Source organism: Gorilla gorilla, chromosome 22 (genome assembly GCF_029281585.2).
Source record: "Gorilla gorilla gorilla isolate KB3781 chromosome 22, NHGRI_mGorGor1-v2.1_pri, whole genome shotgun sequence".
Lineage (NCBI taxonomy): Eukaryota > Metazoa > Chordata > Mammalia > Primates > Hominidae > Gorilla > Gorilla gorilla.
The window spans coordinates 47,806,037-47,833,277 of NC_073246.2; the positions used below are offsets into that span (position 1 = coordinate 47,806,037).

Below are 27,241 nucleotides of genomic sequence, written 5' to 3' on the forward strand. Positions count from 1 at the left end.
CTGGCCCTCTGGGCTGTGCTGACCCTCACACTTGGGCCAGCTCTACAGCCCTGTCTCACTTGACCCAGGAGAGTGAGGGACAGGCACTGGAGTGTGACTGTTAGCAGCCTTCCACCAGCCTAACCATGTCCCCTTGGTATACCCAGGTCTGGACGCCAGCCCACCAGCCAGCACTCATGAGCTCACCATTCCCAATGATGTGAGTATGCCCGCTGTACCCGCCTGTCCCTGGGTAGAAACACCAGGCACAAGTGGCTGTCAGCTCTGCTGTCCTTTGGGCAGAGGGACCCACTGCTTGGTAATGCCTTCACCACCCCAACCCCACTGTTTGATCTGTGTCCTCCCTCCTTTCCTTTTTAAAGTGGGTTTAATGCCCATAAAAAGTTATGTGTTTTTACATCCCTAAGATGTTGAACAAGCAACAGGCTAAAGGGGACTTCAGATATTAATCAGTAGTCAGATGAGAGTTGGGCTGAGAACCTATGTTGCTGTGGAGGCACTGCCCTGGTGCGGATCAAACCTTGAAGAACAAGGTGGCCCAGGAATGCTCTAGAGTGGACCCACCTGCAGTATTATCTCCATGGGCCCTGGCCCCTCAGGAGGTTTGGGATTCTCCATGAGTTGGCTCCAACAGACTTGAAGCTGGTTGGATGTCACAGACTTGTCTAGATTCCTTCTAGCACTCGTCAGTCTGTTCATGCCTTCAGCATACCTGAGGGTGTGGCCTTACGAGCTCCCCTCAACACACTCAGTCCCCCCCAGAGTAAGCACGGGTCTTGAGGATAGAGAGGACTATTCTCTGAATGCTTGACTTATCCACAAACTGAGAGACCAGGGAGGGCATGGGCCACATGTTCTTGAGGGATAGCTGCCAGAGCAGCAAGCAGAGTCCCTGTGTGGGCTGTGGAGGTGGCTGCCCCACTTACAGCTCAAGCATCCAGGAGGCTTTTCTGCCCTAGAGCTGTGGACTTTGGGAATCTTCACTGTTCTGCCCCTTTACACCTGCTGGGCAGGAAATCTAAGCCCTGTTCCTTCCTTTCATACAAGTTGACCATAGGAAGCACAGATTTGGCAGTTCAGGGAGATCACCAGTCCTGTGTGTGGAAGATGGACAGTGGAGCAGGAGAAAAAGAGGCAGAAGAGAGCAGGGTCGCCAGAGGAATGGACCATGAGGCTGTCTGGCTGGTGCCACTGACCCGCCTGAAGAGCCATCTTCATTTGAGCCCCTCATGGCAATGTGCACTCTAGGCCTTCTTCTATCCCGGTTGCTGGTCAGGCCCAGAGTCCCCATGTCTGCTAAAAGAAGCTCAGGACACTCACACTCCAGGCAGCATTGTGGTCCAGCCTTCTGGCATCCCCATGGATTTCTGAGGTTGGCCCAACTTGAAAGGCAGCGGCACAGAGCCATCTCCCCAGGTGTGGGGTGGCACAGCCAACTGGTCCCTGCATTCTTGGAGGGAGGGGATTTTTCCCCAACCCTTTCCCTCACTGCAGTGGTTCCTTCAGCATTTGGCTTCTGGCATCCTCCTGAGTCTTTTCCTCCAGGTAGTAAAGCCACCAGGCTTTTCCTGTGGGGTTTTCCTTCTTTGGTGAGTCAGTGCTCACTAACACCAGGTTTGGTGCTCTTATCCAAACACTCATTTAAAATGGAAATGAGCTTTAAGAGGATGAGACATCTTTGGAGAGTTGGTCAACCTGTTTCCTGGGGTCTCCTTTGTACAGATGGATGCTGGTTTTCCCAGCTCTTCATCACTCACTTCCCATCCTCCTCCTGGGGATCTTCCTAGGGAAGAGACCCACTTCTCAGAAGGAAGGCAGCTTCCTCTTATCCCAGTGCCTTTGGGTACAGCCTTCCATGCTTCTTCATGGAAAAGGCTATTGACGACACTGTGAGGGGGCTTTTACCAGCACCCCCAGATTTTGTGGGGGATGTATCTGGGCTGCACCAAAGCTGATGTTCCTCACATGGTGGCTGCCTGCTACCTTCTTGGAGAAAAGGAAAAAATAAAATGGGCGTGCTTGTTCTGAACTTGCCTGTCATCTCGTCCACGTCCGTCTCTTGGTCACAGTTGGATCATGCTGCCTCAGCGTTCCTGCAGAAAGACACTGCTTGGAGGCAGGGACTCCTGAGACCCACAGGCTCCCCAGCACAGCCACTGGGGACACAGGCCAGTCCAGGGGCCCCAGCCCTTTGGTTTCCTTTCTGACGATCACTATGGACCTCCCTCACCACCTATTTCAGTCCTTGCTCTTGGCCATGCAGGCACTGGTGCCTGTGGTCACCCCTACTCTGCCCTAAGCAACAGTCACCCACCCACCAAGGCTCATGCCCCTTTCCTTCATTCTTAGCTGCAGAATCAGCCAGGCCTTCTGCTGGGGAAAGGAATCTAAGGTGTCCGACAGTGGTCTCTAGGAGGAGAGGCTGCAATGGGAGTTGTTACTGCAGTTCCAGTGGAATTTGGCATTGACATCTGATTAGGAGGGGCCACATTATTTCAGAATATTTCTATCGTTCTTCTTTGAATTTGCAATGGAGGCACACAAGGGTGAGGAGAGAGGAGGAGAGGAGTCTGCTAACTGCTGGCAGGGTTTGCAGGTGCAGGTGGGGCCAGGTGGGAGGCGCCCTTGGGTTGCAGGGCTCAGCCTAGAAGGCATCCTCCCCTGCACTGAGCCATCTGGCCTAGGGCAGGGCAGGTGAAGGAAGTCCGACCTCCCCACATTCCCTTCTCATGGCAGAGAGTGCCAGTATAGAAGTCACAGTGCTGTTCACCTTGGCATTTGTGGTTAGGCGGGCATGCCCTGGCTGCTCAGTGATGTCCCATCAGCATTCAGACCCCACAGCTGTGTGCAGAGGAGGGGAAAGGCCTGTGGCAAAGGCAGCACTCTCCAGAGCCTGGGGAGAGGGGCACCCTGAGCAGCACATTGCAGGGAGCAGAGGGAGAGGGCAGGGTGAGAGCAGGAGGGGGATACATGCCAGGGCACAGCTGGAGCGAGGCAGTTAGAAGACAGGGGCAGACGGTTAAGAGAAGAGGGTAGGCCCTTTGTGCAGGAGGGGCAGGGAGATACTTCCTCCAGCAGGCTCTGAGGAGAGATCCAACAGCACATGTGCACAAGGCTTTCGGTGCTGTGCGCTTCAGCAGACACCACACGCTCCAGCGCAGAAAGTGTTAGGGAGGAAAGCTGGCTGCATGCTGGCCAAGGAGGGGTATAGGAAGTGGGGCAGTGCAAAAGCCCAGGAGCTCTCCCTCCTGGATGTTGGCATCTTACAGGGACCCGTGGTCATGCTGCCGAGTCAGCCATGTTCCCCCTCCCCATGCGGGCTGTGCTGCTGTCCCTGGCCCCCACCAGAGATGAGCCCTTCAGATCTCTCTGCCACCAGGGAGGAAGATGCAGCCAGGCAGGTGAATGTGGCCATGTGCCAATTAGGAAACCACCCTCCTAACCCCAGTGACACACTCAACACCACACACAGGCGTGAGCAGGGAGAGGGCTGGACTGTGGGTGGGGCCTTGGGAGATGTGGGTGGGGCCTGGGAGATGTGGGTGGGGTCTGAGAGGTGTGGGGGAGCCCAGAGATGCAGCAGGAGATAGAAGACTCCCAGCAGCCCTGGATTCTCCAGAGTAGGGGTCTCTGTGGATATCTACAAAGACTGAGGGTTCTGTAGTCCAGCAGAGATGGCCTCTAAGGTGAGCAGAGTTGAGACACCATAGGTCTCCTCAGGGACAAGGGCTGGCTGGCAGGGCACCTGTGTCCCACCATGGAGCTGCTGCTCACCCCACAGACTGAGCCCCTTCACGCTTGAAAGTGGACGTCCCTCCTGCATGCCGCCACATGGCCCAGCCCAGCCCTTCCATCCAGCGTCTCACTGGCGTAAGGACAGAAACCTGCTCCTGTCACTCAGTTTCACCACCGTTCTGACACCCCAGCAGCCTCACGGGAGGTGGGAGTGGACTCTGCCTCAGGGCCCTCGGGGACCCATGTGCCCAGCTGCCCTCCTGGTACCCTGTGCCGGGCACCCTCCAGTCTGGGGCTTTCTCTGCCACAGGTCTGGCCACGTCTCTTTCCTGTCCAAGCTCCAGAGCTCTCATCCGTGGCCTATGCGTGCATGAAGGGACTCCATTCCATCCAATGGTGGGCATTGAGAGATGCCATTGGCTCCTGTGCAGTCTTCTCTGGGGGCCCGAGTTGTCCCCGACGCCCCTCATGGCTGCCCCATATGCCCCGCCCTCCTCCCTCAGCTGCTTCAAGGAGCACCCTCATTCTTGATGACTGCCTTGGCCAGAGGCCACTGTGTTCCACCTTTAAACAGGGGTCCCAACAGGGGAATGAAAGGAGGCGCCCGAATGGCCTCAGAGTTTAATCTAAGTTCAGCAAAAGCTAAGTTTTAGGCAGCAGTGAGCTTTGCTGTGGCTTCAAGCACACGTTTCTTCTTGAGCATTTGTGATGCTGCCTGTCTGGGCAGAACTGGTCTCCCTGGGATGTGGCCAAGAAGGTGCAGACACCGCTGGGCCATGGTGGAGCCTCCCTGCTCAGCTGCTGGCTGCCACCTGTGGGTCGCTCCTGGACCCCGGGATGACCAGTGTGGAGCACCCAGGCTGAGTGACTGTGCCTCTTGGCTGGGTGGGCCTCCCACAGGAGTGGGTAGCAGGGCGGCTCTGAGAGGGGCCAGCAGAGGCACAGGTGCTCTCAGCCTGACCTCGGGCAGGTGGCCTGGATCAGGCACCACCTGCAGGCAGGTGTGGGCGGGGCCTCTCCGGGGTGTTGAGCTCAGGTCTTGGGGCAGAGTCCAAGGCTGGCGGCCCGTCCCACAGGCCCCCTCGGGCGCACTGCCCACAGTCTTCAGGGGCTGGCTTGGGCTCTTCTCTAAGAAATCCCACCTGTCCTTGTTTCTAGCTAATAGGCTGCATAATTGGACGCCAAGGGACCAAAATCAATGAAATTCGACAGATGTCTGGAGCTCAGATCAAAATCGCCAACGCCACGGAAGGGTCCTCAGAGCGTCAGATCACCATCACGGGGACCCCGGCCAACATCAGCCTTGCCCAGTATCTCATCAACGCCAGGTGAGCAGCTCCCAAGGGTCTCTGAGAGACGCCCGGAAAGGGACGCGCCAGCCGGCGTTACATCGCCTGGACGGTCGGGGGGTGGGAGGAGGCACAGTCTGGGCCACACTCTGCCTCCCCTTCTGTCCCCTCTGCTCCAGGCTGGATGGTGGGGACAGGATGGGATGGTGACAGCCTCCATGTAGACACGGGGCCGCCTCACTCTCCCGACCTCCCACCCGAAGCGTCTCCAGGGACAATCCCAGAGGCTAGAGAGGAAGGCAGGTGCTCCCGTGGCCCCAGACAGGCGGCCAGACCTATCCTGGAAGGCCTGACTCTTGTCCGCTCAGAGGTCTCCAGAAAGACCAACGTTTGGGGACTTTGCTGTTTTGCCTCCTTTTTCATTCTCATGGAAACGTGTAGGGATGGGCAGGACAGGACTCTGCAGGCCGCTTCGTTCCGTGGGTCCCTGTGCACATGGGAGGGTCTGAAGCCACCTGGGTCCCTGTGACTGCACCCCACTCGGCCTCAAGCCAGTGCCCCACCCCCGCCAAGCACACCATACCACCAGCACCCCCGCCAGGCATGCCGTACCACCAGCCCCCCAGCCACGCTGTACCACCAGCCCCGCCGGCCTCCGATGTAAGGAACATCCCTCCTCCCTCCCCAAGGATGTCCTACTGCAAGAGCCCTGAGCTGGGCTTGTGGGATGGGGACGGGATGGGATGGGACTGGAGGGGAGGAGAGGGGAGGGGAGGGGGGGGGTCCTTTGGGTGGATACAGCCCTGCGTGGGCCCTGGAACCCCTGTCCCGGTGACCCTTCTCTTACCTGCACGCCCAGTGAGTGGGTGAGGGGCTGCCTGGAGAGGACGAGGACACCCCCCGACTTTACCCACTGATGCCCCGCTGGGCTTCTGCCTCAATCCAGAGCCAGGTTGGGCCTCTTTCCATCCCTGTGGCTGCAGGCCCATGGGCAGGAGGCTGGGCAAAGTGCAGCGTTGGCAAACCCAGGGCGAGCCTGGGGATGGGGCTTGTCAGGGAGGTTCCCGCCTGCCAGACCGCATTACTGACAGCCCCACTGGGACCCGTGCTTGGGGCCAGATGGCTCTTACCCACATACACTTACTCCTGTGGCAACAAAAGCCCCTTCTCAGATGCCAGGTGTGAGGCTGGGAAGGCCCTGAGCACCCCCAGGGGCCGACCCAGGGCTGTGTGGGCGGCTCCACACGGGGAAGGCCTCAAGCCCCCATGCAGGGCTGGCTCACACACCTGACGTGGTGATGGGCATGGTGGGGACCAGGGCGAGGAAGAGGCCTGTGTGCTCTGCTGTGGTCTCCAGCTCAGGACCTCCTGAGCTGACCGGGATGACCTGTCCCAGCGAGCACAGAGGCCACACAGCCCGGCCTCACGTCTGCCCACTGATGAGGGCGTTTGTTGTGACCGTCTCTCCCTCTCCTGCCTTTGTCTGTTCTAGGCTGACGTCCGAGGTCACCGGGATGGGCACGCTCTAATCCTACCCAGCACCCTTCCCCCGCGTCACCCACCTGCCAGAGCCTAAGGCCCCCGGCTCTCGCACTCTGTACAGCCCACCTTCCCTGCCTCACAGATACCAATAGAGAGGTTTTCTTAATTAACAAAAGGACGTATGCCATGGAGAAACACACCCGCGCACACAGCTGCTCTCTACAGAGGCTGCAGGCTCCGCCGAGTCCCCCTTCAGTGTTATTTTATTTATGACTTACGCTCCAGTCTGCCCATGCACCGGCATGCAGTGGTAATTATTTTAGAAATATTGTTCCTTGGTGTCAGCGTAGCTGTCTGTCTTAGGAGCTGGGTCGGCGTTCCAACAGCACTTCCTGTCCGCCCTTCTCCTCTGCCATCCAGAACCGTCCAGAACTGTTGCCTGAGACCCCTCCTCTCTCACACAGCCCTGCTGTGCTGACTCGGTTTCCCCTCAGAGCCAGTGTTGTCTGGGCTCGAGTTTCTGCCCCAGGTTGTGTGCTGGAATCGGGGGATGGCTCTCCTGCCACCCATGGGGAGCGCCAGGAGAGGAGGGTCGTGGAGGATGTTGGGGCTCTGACCCCAGGAGTGGGGTGGAGGGCGGAGCCTGCTGGGGGCCCTGCCTTCACAGAGATGCCACGTGCTGGGAAGGCTCTTGGGGTCCCCTGAGCGTCTTCCAGGGCGGCTGGAGAGCACAGACGCGCCAGGGAGCCCCCTCTGTGCTCCTCAGAGTTCAATAAATGTCGTGGCCCCTCCTCACCGGCTCTGGCTCGTCTCTGCGCCCCCCAATGCGCCCAGGCCCCGGCACGTCCTTCCCCTGGGGAGACATTGCCCTGAGCCCAGTGCTTATCGAGAAGCCTGGGTTTCTTCTCACACAGATGCCATTTCATCCCCCTTTCCACAACACACATAAGCACTTCTATTTGTACTTTGGCAAAACTACTTAAAATGACAAACACAAAAACACCATTCCTGCCCAGGCACCAAAATGCCAGTTCCTAATTTGTGAGACTTACTCCCTTATAGCCGTTATGGGTACCAGAGGCCATGCCCGGTGACCCCCAGTGCTTCCACAGGTGGAGCCTATCCGCCTCACACCTGCTTGGGGACAGTCCACGTGGCTCACTTGGCAGCCTGTGCTCACCTTAAGAAGCCTGGCTGTGCCCCTGCTCAATCCTGAAGCCCTGGGTATGACTCAGGCCCTCCCCTCAGGTGATTAATCCCTAACCCAGGCCCAGGGAATGGGGGGAGCCCCCAGGTGATTTATCAGGAAAGACAAGACCCGGGATGCACGGGGAGCCAGGCACCGGGGAGGGCAGGACTCGGGGGCTCCTGTCCCAGCTCTGCAGGCTCAGGGCACCACCCCCACACCTGGATCCTGGTGTTCACGGGATCTTCTAGAAGGTGGTGGGCCTGGGATGTGTGGACAGACATGGCTCACTGACCCCTCACTGGAGGTGTCTGTCAAGAGTCAGCAGTTCCAGGAGGATGGGAGTCTGGCCAGAACCTGGGGAGCCTCCAGGGGCCCAGGACAGCCTGCCCCAGGCTCCTAGCCAGCCACACGGCACCCGCTCACAGGAGCCCCTTCCTGCCTGATCAGGCAGAAGCTGCCCTGTTTCCTAGACTCCACCTGGCCTGCCTCAGCCACCTGGCCTGTGTGCCGGCCTGGAGGGCCCCGACTCAGCCTCCTGGACACACTCCTTGCCCACCCTCTGCCCCCAGGAGGAGGCTTACAGGAGTGAGCCCAGTGTGGCACCTGGGCACACATGCTGGCACCTTAGGACTGGGGTTCCCGCCGGTGGGGCCCAGACACCAGGATGCGGAAGACACAGGCCTTCCTCAGCACCCGTGTCAGTGGAGATGGTCAGTCAACAGCGTGGGTACAACTGACAATGACAGAAGCCCTGGAAATGAGACGCCACGAGAAGAGAGGAATCAAAATGGGATGATCATGGAAGCATCCCTAGAAAGTGCAGGCTGGGCAAGACCTAAGAAGGTAAGCGGTTAGTTGCTCACTCACCTGGAGGAAGAACAGCAGGCAATGGAGCACTCCTGGTGGTGGGGGGCACTCCAGGTAGAGGGGGCACTCCAGGTAGAGGGGGCACTCCAGGTAGAGGGAGCACTCCGGGTAGAAGGAGCACTCCGGGTAGAGGGAGCACTCCAGGTGGGGCAAAAACTCCAGGTGGAGGTGGGGAGCACTCCAGGTGGGGGGAGCACTCCAGGTGGGGTGAAAACTCCAGGTGGAGTGAAAACTCCAGGTGGAGTGAAAACTCCAGGTGGAGGTGGGGAGCACTCCGCGGGGGCACTCCAGGTGGGGGGAGCATACTACATGTGGGGAGCACATCAGGTGCGGGGCAGCCAGAGCTGGGGTGGAAGGGAGCCCAGAGCAGGGGAGGAGGGGAGATGGGAGAGCTGGAGTAGCAGGGTGGGGGTTGTGCAGAACTCTCAGCCCCTCAGGACTCGGGAGGACAGAGGCACAGCAGAATCCAGAGCCCCAGCTGGGCGTGAGGGGGCCTGAGTGGGGACTCAGAGCCAGGGACCAGGCTCCAAACCAGAGCTGGAGGCATCCTGTGACTCAGGGCAGCTCACAGGGCAGTGCCGCGAGCATTGATTGAGCACCTGTGTGGGCCTCACAGGAGGCCCTGGACTCTCCTGTGATGGGAGACGCGCAAAGTGGCAATTCTCAGTTCTAAGGAATCAAGTGAGCATGAGCCTCACAGCCCTGCAGGTCAGCAGTTCCCATCCTGCGCCTTCTTACGTCTCCAGCGACCCAGCTCCCGGTGCCCCTTCCCCACAGTGTGAGTCCCGGTTCCACCCACAACCACATGGTCAAGGCCTCGGGCTGAGGAAACGTGCAAGCTTAGAACAAGGGGCGCTGGGGCACCCCAGTCCCGGTGGGCGCACATCATGGGCGTGGGAAATGTGGCTGTTAGCTTCTGGAAGCCTATGGCCGAGTCTCCATCTAGCCCGGGCACTGGCACCTGGCCCAGGGCCACAGGGTCACACCCTGTCACAGCAAGTGTCCCCAGGTCGCCAGACATCCCCGCACCTCGGTGTCCTGTAGACACAGCAGGATCTATGCCCCCTGCTTCCTCAAGGACAGTGGGGTGTCTGTGACTGTCAGGAAAGGGGCAGGAATTGGCTGACTCCAGTGGCGTTAGGTAGATGCTCACAGTAATTGGAAAATAATTGGACATTCTCATTAAGCAGCACATGTACCCAGGGCTTTGTCAGAAGGGCAACATCTGAGTCCCTCAGTTGCTGAGACTGGGAAATGAACAGACAACAGAAATGGGTTGCTCACAATTCCGGAGGCAAGGATGTCCGAGATGAAGGTGCTGGGTTCTGTGTCTGGTGAAGGCTGCTCTCTGCTTCCAAGGGTGCCTTGTTACCGTGACCTCGAGTGGAGGAACACTGCGTCCTCGCGGAGCAGGCGGGAGGGCTCCCTTCAGCCTCCTGCGGAAGAGCATTGGCCACCTCATCACCTCACAGAAGGCCCACCTCTTACTACTGCTGCGTTGGGGATTACGTTTCAACATGAATGTTCAGTGGCCTGCATGCAGGCTACACAGGAAATAGCTTGTGACCATGGTGGACAGACCCCACAGAGGCCCCGGGACCCCCACCTCAGCATTGGAAGACCCCCTCCCTGGGGCTGTGGGAGGGGTCTATGAGTTGCTTCTGACCTGTAGGATGTGGCAAGGGGCCAGGATGTCACTCCCTGGCACTGCGTAAGGCTCCAGCTCCCCTGCTGGCATTGGAGAAGCAAGCAGCCGTTTTGGGGCTGCCCTAGAATGGCCGCGGGGACTCTCTGCCTCTGGAGGTGGACTGCAGGCACCTCTCCGAGCGAGCTTGGGAGCCCCAGCTGACAACCGGCCAACACCTAAAGCACTCACTCCTGCAGCTGCGAGGAAATGAATTCTGCCAACAACCTGGGTGGGCCCAGAAGTGGGTTCTGCCCCAGTCCAGCCTCTGCATGGGAATGTGACCACCGGCTCCCCGATGGCAGCCTGGGAGACCCTGAAGAACAGAAGCCAGCTGAGCTGAGCCGACTCCTGACCCAGGAACCGTGAGTTAATACCTGGGTGCCGCTTCGGCTTCTACGGCTTCGGTCATTTGATACACGGCTGCAAAACTAAGGCAGTGGCCAGACACGTCACTGGCACTCCCTCCTGCTTCTGCCTTCCGTAAGCTCGTGGGCGGGTTGAGGTCAATGGGTGCTCCTGGGGTGGCAGGCATCCCCAGCAGGCTGGGCCAATCCCCAGAGGCTCCTTGGCCCGTGTGACCTCGGATCAACACATCCCCCTGGCATGGGGCTCTCCGTCTGAGAGCCTGCTTGGCACGAGAAAGTCTCTGGTGTTGAACGCCATTTTCACAGCGAACAATGGGCCGGCATTCGTCCTAAAATAGGCAGTTTGGGTCTTGTGAAAATGTGACCATTTGCAAGTTTTTCCGAACGTTCTGTTTGAGAAGCATTGCACTGTCCATTGTTGACATCTCTGAAAATCTTACTGGGACCATGATTTTGTAAAATCAAGCTGCCTCGCCAACAGCTCCCTGTCACGGGCCATAGGAAAAGACGCTGTCCTTACAAAGTCGAATTCGTCCAGGCGGCCCTTGGATGGCACAGCGGAGCTTCTCTTGCTGTTTTAACTGTATCTTCTTTCTGTCCTTTGGTTTCCAGAATCCAAGTCTTCTTTCGTCTCATCATTTTCTTTTCCTTCTTTGCTGTCATTATAATTATCCGTATTTTCTTGGTAACAACTGCCAATCACAAATGATTCTTCTCTGTATTGTTGTGGTCGTGACCCTGGAGCTTCCGGCGTCCAGTGTCAGCAGCAGAGTTTTGCTGTGTTTTGCTTTGTTTTTAACGTTTTGAGGCCCCCGGATTTTGCTTCGTACATTTAGCCTCCAGTCAATTCCTTCCTGCTCATCGAGTCTGAATCATGGCGTGAGGAATAATTCTGAAACATATATGCTACTATATATTATGTGTGTGTGTGTGTGTAAAGCCATATGTAAGAGCAATTCAGATGGGTTTTTTGTTGTTGTTGTTGTTGTTTGTTTGTTTGTTTGAGATGGAGTTTTGCTCCTGTTGCCCAGGCTGGAGTGCAGTGGCATGACCTCAGTTTGCTGCAACCTCTGCCTCCCGGGTTCAAGCAATTCTCCTGCCTCAGCCTCCTGAGTAGCTGGGATTACAGGCGCCCACCACCACGCCTGTCTAATTTTTGTATTTTTAGTAGAGACGGGGTTTTACCACGTTGGCAAGGCTGGTCTCGAACTCCTGACCTCGTGATCCACCTGCCTCGGCTTCCCAAAGTGCTGGGATTACAGGCGTGAACCACCACGCCTGTGCTCAGATGGGTTTTTAAACTCCAACTGCCTAATAGTACTCCAGTTACGTACCACTGTATTCACATATGTAGGGATGTGGGGAGGGAGCTCTGTCACTGGAGTATTGATATTTGTCTCTTCATGCCATTTGGCGTGCCGTGCATGAGTGCAGATTTGCCGCCATTTCATCCGGAACTGCCAGTGTGTATGAGGACAAGACACAGCAGATGCAGCAGGTGTACTGAGCTGTACGGAGCCCGTGGTCCCAGCAGGGTGCGTCTGCTCCATGGAGCTGCAGGTGTGGCCCTCCCCACCCACTGCCTGTGTGATGGTGTGCTCAGCACTACCGGCCCATTCCCAGGGGAGAGGGTTCTCCTGTGGCCACAGTGGGAATTCCATTGCTTGCTGACAGAGGCACATGGCTGAGGACTGAGGGAACTTCCCACCAACCGGCTTTCGTGCTGAACCGTTTGAACTTCATTCTCCTCCACGACCCGCATATCCTAAAGCCGGCAAGGCCGCTCTTTGCCTATCTCCTGAACAGAGGCTGGGCTCTGGATGATCCATCTTCCTCCGGAGACTCTTTGTCCAACCCACCGGCTCGCATTGGGATGGATCAACTTCATCTCACTGAAGTTGGGTCGGACTTTGTGAGGCTTACTCTGCTCCCAGGTCACCCCCGCTTAGGGCAGAGTGCCCAGGGCTGCCTCTGGGTGTCCACTGGTCCTTCCTCCTGGGTGGGTTTTGAACTTGACTTGTCATCTGCCCAGCGCCCTTAGACCAGAGCTCTGTCCAGCTTTGAGCAGTTTTCTGCTGGTCTTCATAGCCTTCTGTTGCACGAGGTTCACGAGCTGCAGATGCCTGGCTGAGCGAGCCAGTGGTACACGGTACTCCGGGTCTGCCGCCGCACCTCACGGGCCTCTCCTCTCTCCAGGACCCTAGCCCCTCTCCTGAGGCTGCTGCAGAAGCCCTCAAGCATCACAACAGATTTTTTAAAATTCAGCTTTTGAAATTGTACTTGGTGGGAATGTTTGTCTAAGTAAACGCCGTCACAGAAGTGCTGGCCCGTGAACTCGAAGGCTTTCAAAGAATCTCATGGTTGATGTAAAAATCTCACGAGGCAGGAGCTTTCATTTTTTAAAATTAATGTAATAGATATTCTAATATTTAGTAGACGAATAAACTGTTCTCAGGAACTGTGGCGACATCCGGTCAGTGGTCACCTCTTATTCCTGGTGGACATCACTTAGCACCAGTGCCGGCAGTTTTATAAAACAGAGGATAACGTCGCGGGACTGGCCGGCCTCATAATTGCTCAGGGTTTGGACTCGTGGAAATCCAAGGCACCCTGCAGCTCAGCCATGGGAGTTCACCTCCGACTCTGAGGATCTGAGGGAGTGAGGCCCTCTCCGGGGACCAATATTTGCCTCCACGTGGCTAAGGCCCGTGATGCAGGCTGTGCGGTGTGTTGACGGACACGGGGAAGGTGGAGGAAGGAGGCCTGTGGGAGGGGCTCCTCTTACCCAGAGTTGCATGGGTGGATTTCAGGTTGACGGGGGCGGGGCTGCATTTTCAGGTGTTTCTACTGATAAGACCAAGCGTAGTTGGGAAAAAGCCCAGCACGTCAACAGCTCGACAGAGAGCAGCTCCCTGAGGTCGCCACCAGGTTCCTGTGGATGTTGATGATCTCACGTCCTCAGTCAACCCCGGAACCACAGAAGAGCACAGGGTGAGACCTGGGGAAAGGCAGACTCCACCGGGAGGTCGGGAAGCACAGTTCTCAGCCCTGCCCGGGCCCCCGTCCATCCTGCTTTGGAAGAGCACCTTGACTCTAGGATGAGGAGACGAGGCAGCGTGGAGACTCACCGCCTCCGGAGGACAGGGAGGGAGGAGCCGCTCGCCGCAGGCACAGCCCGGACGTGCTGGGAGCCGCACTTGGTGTTGGCCGTTGGGCTGATGCTTGTCAGGAGCCGAGGACAAGCTCCGTGGCTTACCTGGGATGATTTCATGTTTCTCTGAGGTAAAGGTTCATGATGAGTTTTCCTGCACCATGAAATACGTCAAATAACAATTTCCACTTTCAATCCTTGAATGTACAACGTTATGAAAATATATAAAAACTACTTTGACAGGAGTAAAAAACGTCATGCTAAAAGGATTAAGAAGAGGTTTGTTGGTTGATGAAAGGACGTGTGGCTGTGGCGAGACCTGAAACACACCCCACGTGGGCGTGTGCTCTTCGCCCACTTCATGCCAAGTGCCGGCTGCTTTGTCGGCTTCGTTCAGCGTCACCCAGAGAATAACTTCTCTTTACCTCCCATGGGGATTGTCTTCTAATTTGGAGAAGTTGGATACACCTCTATTAAGTGCAGAGCTACACAGTAAGAAAAAACACACTCTAGGACATTTTGAGAAAAGCAAATGTTCCAGCAGAAGCATCTGGGCCGGGCGCGGTGGCTCATGCCTGTCATCCCAGCACTTTGGGAGGCCAAGGTGAGCGGATCCCTTGAGCCCAGGAATTGGAGACCAGCCTGGCCGACGTGGCAAAACCCCGTCTCTACTAAAAATACAAAAATTAGCTGGGCGTGGTGGCGCATGCCAGTAGTCCCAGCTGCTCTCGAGGCTGAGGAGGTGGGAGGATCGCTTGAGCCCAGGAGGTTGAGGCTGCAGTGAGCCAAGATTGCGCCACTGCACTCCAGCCCGGGCGACAGAGACCCTGTCTCAAAAAAAAAGAAAAAGCAGCGCCTGGCTGTGAGGATTCCCGAAGGCAGCACCACCCCTGAGCAGACCTGTCTGCCCCTCCGACCGTCGCGCACCAGCCCCTCCCGGTGCCCTGTGTCGTCACGTGACGCTTGTTGAGGAGCCCAGGCGTCCACCCCAACGCCTCCTGGCATGACGCCGACCTCACTCCTTGGCCCCCGGAATCCCCACAGGTGGGAGGTGGTCACAGAAGCTTTGTCGATTCCGTTCTCTTTTTGACAAGGACACTTCCAGGTGCCTCTGCACGGGCACTGACCCACAGGTGGGCACGGGGGTACCCTCAGTACCCACAGGGCCATGCTCCCAGCCTGGGCCTGATGGGCCGGGATGCGACCACCGCCGGCGTCTGCCATGCTGTGAGTGGGCGGCGGTGACGCACCCACCTGGGAATGGCAGCGAGTGGTCGGAGTGCCGGATTCCCCCCGAGCTTTCACGTCTACGGATTACGAGGAAGACCTGGACTACGTGCCTTTATGAGATGCCTCCTGTGGGTCCCTGAGGCTGTCAGGTGCCACCTCACCCCTGTGTGTCCTGCGGAAACTGTGACCTGTGACTCCGGGGAGGGGTGGCCTTGGGGGCACCAGCAAGTGAAGGGTGCACCAGGGCACTGGGTTGGGGACCTTGCCCAGGACAACAGGCAGGGCTTGTCCAAAAGACCCCGGCCCTGTTCCAGCCCCCAGGAGGGTTTGAGCCCTTTCCAGGGTCCCATGCTGTGTCCAGAGCAGCCATGCACCCACCTTCTCCACCGCAACACAGCCACCCTCCTTCTCCAGAGTGGCCTTTTACAAAGCACAAATACTATTACCTCCTGAGCGAAACCTGTCCTCAGGGCGGAGATTGCCCCAGGCCTGGCCTCGCACACACACCCCTCCTGCCCGCCGCCCTCCCTCCAGCCCTGTTCACACTGCCCCGTGGCAGCCTCCCGCCGCGGCCACCTCTGGCTCTGCCTCCTCCGGGGTGCTGTGGCTCCTCCTCAAGGGAGGGCGGCTGGGGGAGGAGACTCGTCAGTACAGAAAAGCTCGCAGCTGTTGTTGGGTCTGACCCCACCTCTCCTGCTGTTTCCTGCCAGGACAGATGAGGAGTTAGCTCTCCACTCCCCACCATGCCTGCCCCTCCTTCACAATCTTTGTTAATTATATTCTTACTCTGTTTCCATATTGAATAACTCACTTAAATTCTTACCATGAAAGATGACAAAGATACACACAAGTACAGAGAACCTAAGTACCTGATATAATGCATAATTGTAAGACACACAATTATGTTTTTTCGTCAAGAAACAGAAAATACCCAGCCCCTGACTCAGCTTCTAGAAGTAACCGGGCCCTCCCCGAGGTGTAGCCTGGGCCTGAACACACCTGCCCCGGGGGCAGAGCTGCTTTCTCTCCATCCCCTCTAACCGCCCTTCACAGCATCCTGAAGATTAAGGCTCCCTCCTGAGGTGGGAGGTGGTCTGGGCGTCCCTCCCCAGGCAGCACCAGGGGCGAAACCTCTCTTGGAGTTCGCCCTGTCTTCCCCATGGGCACCTAGCGGGGTTCCTGGAGGCGGAGTCTGCAAAAAGATGGAACTTCCCTCTGTCTGCGGCTCCCAGGGGCTCCACACTTCCCTGAAGCTCACAGCCTTCAGCAGTTTGTTATAAAATTTCCAGTTCAACCATCTTGCCCTCTGTTGTGGCCTTCAGGTAAGAAAATGCCAGGACCCTGCAGGTGCCTGTCTCTGGATTTCAGGTAAGAAAATGCCAGGACCCTGCAGGTGCCTGTCTCTGGATTTCGGGCTAGAGATTTGTCCTGTGACCTCGGTTCTCTGACGGGCTCAAGAAAAGTTGTTAATCTGCAGTTTGCACAGTTTGTTACTGAATGGAACTGGGGTCAGCCTGCCCAGCACAGAAAACCGAGCCCCGACATGGGGATTTGCAGCGATAGAAAGCGAGGCGTTCAGTGCAGGGCGCCAGGCAAGGAGAACCGGGCAACCCGTGCTTAAGACTTGCACTCTCTGATGGCTTCCGGCTCAGGGTTACTAAAAGCAGGAGACAGAGGTCAAGGGCAAAGCCAGAGATCAATACCTGGGGCTGCCCATTGGCTTCCCCTAAAGGGTGGGACGTCTCGAAGCCGGGGGCTACAGGTCATATTCTCTGATTCGTCATTGGTTAAGGAAGGGAAGGAAACTTTACCTGAAAACCCAGGGCCATCAGAAAGGAATGTTAGCTCTGGCCCATGGGCGTGACTTCCTCCAGGCCCCTCCGGAGGAAATTGAGGACAGAGAATGGTGGTCCCAGTTCAGTCCTCAGCACCCCCACCCTGTCTGATGTCTGTGAGTGACGGGATCTTTTGTTTCTCTGGGGAGCCGAGCATTCGGTCTCTCACCTCCTTGGCTGTTGCTTTAAGCTGTTCTGACCTTCTTGCTTGTCAGGTTGCTCACTGACTTTTTTTTTTTTAATTTTATTATTATTATACTTTAAGTTTTAGGGTACATGTGCACAACGTGCAAGTTTGTTACATATGTATACATGTGCCATGCTGGTGTGCTGCACCCATTAACTCGTCATCTGGCATTAGGTATATATCTCCTAATGCTATCCCTCCCCCCTCCCCCCACCCCACAACAGTCCCCGGTGTGTGATGTTCCCCTTCCTGTGTCCATCATTGTTCAATTCCCACCTATGAGTGAGAACATGCTGTGTTTGATTTCTTGTCCTTGTGATAGTTTGCTGAGAATGATGGTTTCCAGCTTCATCCATGTCCCTACAAAGGACATGAACTCATCATTTTTTATGGCTGCATAGTATTCCATGGTGTTTTTTAAAGCCAGCGACGTGCCTGGAATTTCGCCTGAAGGGACTCAAGATTTCCCTCGACTTCTGTGTTTGGGGCCCTGCTCCATCTCGAGTTTTCTCTTGTTACTGTACTGTTCCTTCCAGCTCGACACATCTCCGGGCTGAATCCCAAGCTATTGATTTTTAATTTCATCTTGTATCTGGCAACTTTGCTAAATTGTCTTTGGCTGGTGATTCTGATGGTTTCTGTGGCTGGATTATGTCACCTGCAGATGACAGCCGTCTCTCTTCCCTTCCAATCTTTGCATTTCTTTCTTTCTCTTTCTACACTCAGCCATGGTAGGAATAACACTCAAAATCCTAAGGAAATTGAACACTCAAACAAAGGATTCTTAGCAAAGCAGTTTTACTTCTGCGCAGAGGGCCGCCTCCTTGGCCAGTTGCCATGAAAGCACATCTGAACAAAGGGGCACGAGAACCTTTCTTCCTGACACAAGTCCTGCCCCTGCCCCTGTGCCCTTTCCCCATTGGCCGGGGTCGGGTCGTACAATCTAATCCCGGTTGGCTGAACATTTGAATTTTTTTAGATAAGGTGAGCAAGTAAAAGAGGAAAGGGGAAGGGGTGTCTGTAGTGAGCTAGAAAGTTAGTCCTCTTTCCAAATAAGGACAGGAATGTGAGCTGGTACTGATAATGCCTGGTACTGTGGCATGCCTGGGCATCTAACAAAGGCAGAAAGGAAAAAGGAAAAAAAAAGTGTGGGGGGTACTATGAATTAAAAGATTGATCAGGCTATTTGAAGAGAAACCTTGTCATATCCCACAGCCAGGACATCCAGTAATAAAACTTGAAATTAGGCAATTTTCCCTCTGTCCTCACTTTGCTAAGAGTTTGTATCACTAAGGGGTGTTGAACCTCGTGGGATGTGCTTTCTGCATTGGCCGAGATGTTTTTCTCCGTTTAGCCTGTGACTATGGTGAGCTACATGACAGACCTCCCAATGCATGCACGTCACATTCACAGACAAGCGTTGCTTGATCATGTGTGGTTGGGTTTGGCAAGCTAATATTTTATTTAGGATATTTTCCTTCATGGGCCTGCTGTTTGTTTCATTGTTTTGTGCCAAGCGCACCGGGAATGGTACCGAGGCAGGCCAGGTCTCACTCACGCAGGCCCCCGGAACAACTGTTTCCACACCGACTGAGGGATGAGGATACATATGAAAAGCTGATAGAGCCGGCGCCCTTATGCAAAGGCTGGACTGTAAAAGACATCCCCTGAGAGTCTTGCCCAGGCCTCTCCAGGGCCTTGAAGCATGACAAGATAATGAAGGAATTCTTAACAGGACCTGTTTAGGATTAAACAGGTTTTACTGGGGTCTGAAGAAACTCCCCAGACCTCCACAAACGAGCTTCCTTGGAAACTAAAGGAGCTCCCTAAACCTCCGTGATTTAGCAGAGGGCAAGATAAGGGTGATCACCCCAGCACCTGGACCCAGTTAGAGTCAGTAAATCCACTGAGGCTCCAGAGGAAGGTCTTCAGGACTCAGGCCTTAGTGATAGATGAGAAGTTCATCACTTATGTCTTTGGATGAGTGCACACTTACACGCAGACACAGAGCTTAGAAGGCACACAAGCTCTGGAAAACGTTGGTCTGGCTATAATTTCCAGCCCTTCTCCCTGTAACCGGTTAACTCACTCCTCTCCCAGTTCATCTGCGTCTCGTTACTGGGCCGAGAGAACAAGCAGCCCCACCCTCGGTTTGGTCTGGGAACAGCACCCAGCAGCTGAGCAGGCAAAAGCTCGAATTATCTTTAGCTGGTTTTGGAATTGGCTTATACCAGCCTTTTGCCCCTTCTCTAGGTTCTGGGACAGTTTGTCTAAGTTAAGCTTGAGCAGTTCCTTGAGTTTGGCACAGTCTACCTGGGAAGCCTGGGGCAGGCGCGTGCTGGCCTCTTCCGGGGTCAGCTCTGGCATTTTGTTTTTTCTTGAAACGATCTGGGAATTCAAACTTTCTGAATGCAGCTGCTCATAATGTTCTTGTGATTTCTTTGATCCCTCTGTCTGCAGTTATTTCTGTATTTTCAGTCTCTATTTTTATTTATATTTTCCTCTTTTTTTGCTCAATATTGTCAAAATCAGTATATCTTTTGAAAGTATGATCCTTGGTTTTTGCTACTCATATTATTTTATTGTTCTCTATTTCATTGATTTCTGCCAGTATCTTTGTCATTCCCCTTTTTCTTATTAATTTGGGATCATTTTGTTACATTGCTGTTTTTTCCAATTACTTCATTTGTATGATTAGTTCTATTTCTGTTCTTTTCTTTTTTTTTTGAAAGAAGGTCTTGCTCTGTTCCCCAGGCTGGAGTGCAGTGGTGCTGTCATAGCTCACTGAAGCCTCAAACTCCTAGACTCAAGCAACCCTCCCATCCCCGCCTCGTAAGTAGCTGGGACTACAAGTGCTGTTAGAAATACCAAAATTGTTAGAAATAGATAATCGGTGCTGCGAAGAAAAGTCAGCACAGACACAAAAGATCTCTCAGCAAGGCCATCTTTACTTTCTGCAGAAAGGGTGCTCAGTCACAGATGGAATGATCGCGAGAGCTCACCTAAGCAAAGGAAAGGCAGACATAGTTAACCCTTAAGCATTTGGGTCGTCCATACTGTTGTGTCCTGCATCCATTGGCTGGAGCTGGGCCTCACAGTCTTAAACTGATACCTGATTTGCTAATAACCTGAAACTTTCCTAAATAGGTAATTAGGAAAGGTCTAAGGAAGCAATAACATTTCCAAATAAGGAAGGGGCATAGGCTGTGAGCTGGAACGTGTCTGTGAGCATGTCCAACAATTACATGGGATAGGGCTTAACAAAGAGTTATTAGCACAAAGCAAGGAGACTTGAAGAAAGTCTTTAAAAGAAACTATTATTTCTAACACTTATGATGTATTCTTTAACAAGAAGGGGAACTTTGAAGAGGAAACCTTTTACTCTCTACAAGCGCGCACCACCACACCCAGCTAATTTATTTTTTCATTTATTGTAGAAGCAGGGTCTTGCTTTGTTGCCCGGGTTGGTCTGCAATTCCTAGGCTCAAACGATCCTCCACCTTGGCCTCCTGTAGTCACCTGGGATTACAAGTGTGAGCCCCCACGCCCGTCCTATTGAAAAATTATTTATGACTGTATATTTCTGGGTACTCTTAACTGTGTCCTGTGACTTTTGACATATGGTATTATCATTATTATTCAATTCTAAAGAGTTTTTTCATTCCCTCAAGAGTTCTACTTATCCAAAGGTTACTTAGTAAAATGTTATTAAATGTCCAAACACATGACATTCTCTCAGGTATCCTTTGAATATTCATTTCCAAATGTTTTGCATCATGGTATGAATTCATAATCTCCATGACACGGATCCTTTGGGGTTTACTGAGGCATCTTTTATGACCTAATTCAATGGTCTCTTTTTGTAAGTCTTCCACGTCTGCTTGAGTAGAAGTGTATTCTCTACCTGCCACCTGCTCTATGTGGATCTAATAGCTGGTGACTGCATTGTCAAGTCTTGAACAGCTTTGATGCTTTTTGTCTGATGTGATCTATGTAGAAGGCAGAATCATGGCCCCCAAAAGATGTGCAAATCCTAAACCCCAGAACCCATGAATACATCATATTCCATAGCAAGGGGGTATTAATGTTGCCAATTAATTAAGGTTTCTACTCAGTTGACATGAAAATAAACAGGTAACTCTGGCTTATCCAGGTGGGTGCAATTTAATTACAAACCCTTAAATGGGGAGGTCAGGGGCAGAGGGATGATGTCACAAACACACCCACACGTGCTTGGTGCAAAACAGTAAAACAAACAGCAAGAAGGTCCATGAAGGAAAGATAGCCTCTATCAGTGGGAGTAATGAGAGTGGCTGATGGACAGGCGTGTTAGGCTGTTTGCACTGCTATAAAGAAATACCTGGGGTTGGATAATTTATAAAGAAAAGAGGTTTATTTGGCTCACGGTTTTGTAGGCTGCACAAGCATGGCCCCAGTGTCTGCTTCTGGGGAAGCCTTGGGAAGTGATAGTCATTGCAGAAAGTGGCCATGGAAGCAGGCACATCCCATGGCAAGAGCAGGAGCAAGGGACAGAGTGGGCAGAGGAGCCAGGCTCCTTTAAACAACAAGCTCTCATGGGAACTAACTGAGTGAGAACGTGCTCGTTGCCAAGAAGATGGCTCTAGGCTATTCGTGAGACATCCACCCCATGATCCAATACCTCCCCCCGGGGCCCACCTGCAACACTGTGAAACACATTTTCACATGAGATTTGGAGGCGACAAAACCTTCACACCATATCAAGTGGCACACTCACCAGAAAACGTGTCAGTGGCCAAGACGATTTGCAATGAGGACTGGATGAGGCTGGGACCCAACTCTCTGTCTCTGACATTCCTGCTCATCTCATGGACAGAGGCACTGATTGTTCTAGACCATCTTTCCAAGGGTGTTGTTTTGTGACAGCCTTGATAATATGTCCTTCTAGATCAAAGGGCAGGTTGCTTACACCCTAATCCTGAAGGTAAAGACGTTTTCTCCCTCCAAAGCAAAGATCAGGCATGCTTACTGTCCATTATAAAAGATTCACGTTCCCTGAGCTCAGGGTTCCTCTCCTGCAATGCACTCCACGGTGTGTGCAGATGCCACTGGGCCCACTCTGTGTCACTGTTGGGGAAACGGGGCTCGGAAACTGGTGTGAAAAGTATGCTGATACTCTGTTAGAAAAAAATGCCAACATTCTGGCTACTGGTATTGCTGTGAGTAATAAAGTACTTCGTCCTTGAAAAATCAAAAGGCCCAGTTAAGATAAGGTGGACAGAAAAACACCTAAACAAAGGTAAGGCTTGCTATGGAGAGTCAAGCCAACACTGCCTCCAGTGTAAGAGTTTCTAGTAACTTCGTTCCCCTTCTCTTCCCAATGCAAAGACAGAGATGCCCTTTAAATGGAGGTTTCAGCTGGGTGGTGGCTCACTCCTGTAATCCCAGCACTTTGAGAGGCTGAGGCAGGCAGATCACTTGAGTTCAGGAGTTGGAGACCAGCCTGGGCAACATAGTGAAAGCCCATCTCTACAAAAAATACAAACATTAGCCAGGCGTGGTGGTGCATACCTGTAGCCCGAGCTACTTGGGAGGCTGAGGTGGGAGTACTGATTGACTCCAAGAATTCAAGGCTGCAGTCATCTGCGATCACACCACTGCACTCCAGCCTGGGTGACAGAGTGAGACCCTGTCTCCAAAAACAAAAACAAAAGAAATGAAGTTTCATTTATTGATGTAAACTGTTCTTACAAAGCATTTCAAAATAACCAGCTGAAAACAGTCCTATGCCAGAAGGCATCTTTGAGAAGCTAATTTGGCTGCATCACCACTTTTCCAACCCAGCTCGAGGTTTTGGCTTGATCACTGAGTTAGGGCGGAGCCCACTGCAGAATGGGGCAAGCATTTCCTGGACTCAGCACGGTCACTTCCAATCTTGCCTTATAGTCAGAGACTGGTTCATTTTTTATTTTTGTTTGTTTTCAAGATTGAATAACAGATCAGCCAGGGCTTTTTTCACAAGCAAAAAAAAAAAAAGGGAGTTTGGGGGCATAGTACAGATCACAACGAGACAGAGCTGGACAGAGTGGGAGAGCACAGAGTCAGCAGGAGCTGGAGAAGAATTTCGTTGACCAAGAGATTCCCATGGGAGAAGCAGGATCAAATAGAGAAAACAGAAAGGACTAATTCTTAAAAAATGTGTTTTTGAAAATTTCCAAGTGTCATTTGGACAGATTCAGATACAGGAAACTTTGAACTTCATTTGAAAGTCCAGTATTTGAAATTGGACTACTTCTGTGTCCACCACAGAAGTATTCTTTTTCCTCTTAAGAATTAGTGAATGACTGTCCTGGAATTCAAGCCCATGAGAGCTTCCTCTACTGGGAAAACAGACTCAGCCAGAGGGAGTGGGCCCATCAGATGGCTGGTACAAAAGTGGACAATTTCTTTTCCAATGGTCAGAATGGATTTGTTACAATGCCGAGAAAAGTGATGTTAGAGTGAAGTCTGTCAAAACTATCACCCTAGGAAAGCATCATAACACTTTCCCAAAAAGTAAAAATTCATAACTCCAGGGAAGAAAAATGAGAATCACTCATTTTTCTACCATCCAAAGATAACCAGTGCTGATACTTTGTTAAATTTCCTTTTTGGGGGTCCTTTTCTGTTTTTTGTTCTGTTTCATTCTGACAAAACAAAACAAAACACTACCTCACACCCTATACAAAAAAAAAGCCAATTCCAGATGGATTTTAGATCTGCATGTCAAAAGTAAGACAATGAGCTTCTAGAAGTAAACATTGGAGAAGAGCTTCCAGAGCTTGCAGTGGGCAAAGAGTGATACCGAGGTCACAAAAACACTAACCATAAACGAAGTTGATAAACAAGTATAAAATCAAGAACTAGAAAGACAAAATATTCACAGTACACTTGTCTGACACAGAGCCTCATTCTAGAATGTGCAAATAAGAAGACAGCCCAAGAGACCAATGAGAAAAAGACTTGCTCAGACTCTTCAGAAGACATGAGAAATCAGTGGGCAACAAGCATACACAAAGGTGTTCGACCTCATTACCAACAAACATGCAAATTTAAACCACAGCGTGGAACTGCTGCCTGGCCGCCAGACAGCTGAAACGAAACAGGCAGAGGTGGCCTGTGGACAGAGGATGTGGAGCAAATAGAACTTCCAATGATGGCTGCTGGAAGTGAATAGCTCCTCTGGAAGATGAGTGGTGTCTCCTGAAGCTGAGTATCTGCATGTCTGTGACCTTGTAGTTTCTACTTCCAGACGTGGTCAAGAGAACTGTGAATGTGTGTGCACCGGAAACATCCACTGGGACATTCATAGCACCCTCCTCATGACATCTCCACTCCACAGGCCACCCAAAATGAGTGAGAGAGTAAAATGTGGAGTGTCTGTGCACTGGGATGCGCCACAGCAATGGGAATGAACAGCCTGCTCAGACACACATCAACTTGGGTTGCCTCAGGGACCTTACACCAAGCAGGAGATGCCAGACACAGAGTCCATCCTGAGAGAGTCTGTTCCTGTCCAAGCTCAGAAACACAGGAAGCCACCCGTGCTGTGGCAGCACGAGGAGATGCATCCTTTCTGGTCCACCCCACGGCCCTCATTGCAGTCAGGGATCCTCTCCCAGAAAGTCCCTGCTGCCAGCCCCTGCCCTTCCAGGGTACATTCTGGACGTTGCTTCCATGACTGGTCTCAACACCTCTCTCCACTGCTCAGGCAGCGGCCTTGGCTCTGGGAGCCTGGAATGTGCAGGAACCAGCTGGCCTTGGAGTGCTGCAGACTCCAAGGTGCGTCACCTGCAGTTCTGATCCCTGTTCTGGGTGCAACCCAGGACCCTGCCCTTGCCAAGCATCCCAGGAACACTGGCACTGATGGCTGAGGCTACATCCAAGACAGACGGTGAGGAAGGCCCCAAGGAAAGGGCCGTGTGGGACACATTGTCCTTCCCAAGATGATGAGTCTGAGCCTGGCAGGGGAGGCGCTGGGAGGGCCTGTTGTGGGCAGTTCATTCAGTGGACACAGGGTGGCACCACTCTGTGTCCTCTAATGACCATTAGACACCTCTAACCATCACATGATGTGCAGCTCAGCTTTTCCAAGGGCCTGGAAGTGAATATTTCAGGAGATAACCTGAATAACCCACTGTATTCATCTGTTCTCAGGCTGCTAATAAAGACATACTCGAGACTGGGTAATTTATAACAGAAAAGAGGTTTAATGGGCTCACAGTTCCACATGTCTGTGAGGCCTCACAATCATGGCAGAAGGCAAAGGTGGAGCAAAGGAACATCTTACATGGTGGCAGGCAAGAGAACCTGCGCAGAGGAACTGCCCTTTTTAAAACCATCAGATCTTATGAGACTTATGCACTATCACGAGAACCGCACCGGAAACACTCACCCCCCATAATTCAATTACCTCTCACTGAGTCCCTCCCACAACGTGGGAATTATGGGAGATACAATTCAAGATGAGATTTGGGTGGGGACACAGCCAAACTATATCATTCCACTCCTGACCCTGCTCACGTCCTCACATTTCAAAGCCAATCATGCCTTCCCATCAGTCTCCCAAAGTCTTCACTTATTTCAGCATTAACTTAAAAGTCCACAGTCCAAAGTCTCATCTGAGACAAAGCAAGTCCAAAATCTATTAGGGCAGTCATTAAACCTTAAAATTCCAAAATAATCTCCTTTGACTCCATTTCTCACATCCAGGTCATGCTGATGAAAGAGGTGGGTTTCCATGGTCTTGGGCAGCTCCACCCCTGTGGCTTTGCAGGGTACAGCCTCCCTCCTGGCTGCCTCCATGGGCTGGCATTGAGTGTCTGTGACTTTTCCAGGTTCATGGTGCAAGCTGTCAGTGGATCTACCATTCTGGGGTCTGGAGGATGATGGCCCTCTTCTCACACTAGGCAGCGCCCCAGTGGGGACTCTGTGTGGGGGCTCAGACCCCACATTTCCCTTCCACACTGCCCAAGCAGAGGTTCTGCATGAGGGCTCTGCCACTGCAGCACTCCTCTGCCTGGACATCTAGGCATTTCCATACGTCCTCTGAAATGTAGGCAGAGGTTCCCAAACCTTAATTCTTGTCTCCTGTGCACCCAACACCATGTGGAAGCTGCCAAGGCTTGGGCTTGCACCCTCTGAAGCAATGGCCTGAGCTGTACCTTGTCCCCTTTTAGCCATGGCTGGAGTTGAAGCAGCTGGGACCCAGGGCACCATGTCCCAAGGCTGCACACTGCAGGGGGGGAGCCCTGGGCCCAGTCCATGAATGCATTTTTCCCTCCTAGGCCTCTGGGCCTGTGATGGGAGGGGCTACCACAAAGGTCTCTGACATGCCCTGGAGATATTCTCCCTATTGTCTTGGCGATTAACATTTGGCTCCTCGCTACTTATGCAAATTTCTGCAGCTGGCTTGAATTTCTCCCCAGAAAATGGGTTTTTCTTTTCTACCATTGTCAGGCTGTAAATTTTCCAAACTTTTACGCTCTGTCATCTCTCAAACACTTTGCTGCTTAGAAAATTCTTCTGCCAAATACCCTAAATCATCTCTCTGAAGTTCAAAGTTCCACAGACCTCTAGAGCAGCAGCAAAGTGCCGCCAGTCTCTTTGCTAAAACATAGCAAGAGTTGCCTTTGCTCCAGTTCCCAAGAAGTTCCTCATCTCTTCTCCATCTGAGACCACCACAGCCTGGAGACCACCTTATTGTCCGTGTTAGTATCAGCATTTTGGTCAAAGCCATTCAACAAGTCACCAGGAAGTTCCAAACTTTCCCACATTTTCCTGTCTTCTTCTGAGCCCTCCAAACTGTTCCAACCTCTGCCTGTAACCCAGTTCCAAAGTCGCTTCCACATTTTTGGGTATCCTTACAGCAGCACCCCACTCTCTGCAGTACCAATTTACTGTATTAGTCCATTCCTATGCTGCTAATAAAGACATACCCGAGACTGGGTAATTTATAACAGAAAAGAGGTTTAATGGACTCACAGTTCCACATGGCTGGGGAGGCCTCACAATCATGGCAGAAGGCAAAGGAGGAGCAAAGGCGCATCTTACATGGTGGCAGGCAGGAGAGCCTGTGCAGAGGAACTGCCCTTTATAAAACCATCAGATCTCATGAGACTTATTCACTATTGATGCAGAATTTTGCTCCTAGTTCAGCTAAATCTGGGTTCTTGTGTCATGACCAGGACAAGTTAGGCATGCAGA

General features: G+C 53.0%; 1 protein-coding gene and 1 long non-coding RNA gene across 39 annotated transcripts in view; one reads left to right on the forward strand and one right to left on the reverse strand.

Moving 5' to 3' along the window:
- PCBP3 (poly(rC) binding protein 3) overlaps positions 1-7,297 on the forward strand; it is a 306,784-nt gene extending 299,487 nt beyond the window's left edge. For 36 of the 38 annotated variants that reach the window (XM_063702541.1, XM_055373771.2, XM_031005180.3 and 33 more), the window contains 3 exons: positions 147-199; positions 4,894-5,063; positions 6,517-7,297. In XM_063702541.1, coding sequence (XP_063558611.1) covers positions 147-199; positions 4,894-5,063; positions 6,517-6,553 — 260 coding nt within the window. In that variant the 3' untranslated portion in view covers positions 6,554-7,297. Of the gene's footprint in view, positions 1-146; positions 200-4,893; positions 5,064-6,516 lie in introns of those variants that run through there. The other 2 variants (XM_063702548.1, XM_063702549.1) reach the window with 1 other exon arrangement.
- LOC134757841 (uncharacterized) lies at positions 2,040-27,241 on the reverse strand. Its single transcript, XR_010132378.1, has 3 exons — positions 27,020-27,241; positions 9,847-9,998; positions 2,040-2,093 (listed from the first exon to the last, which is right to left on the reverse strand). It is a non-coding gene; the product is annotated as an uncharacterized lncRNA (long non-coding RNA).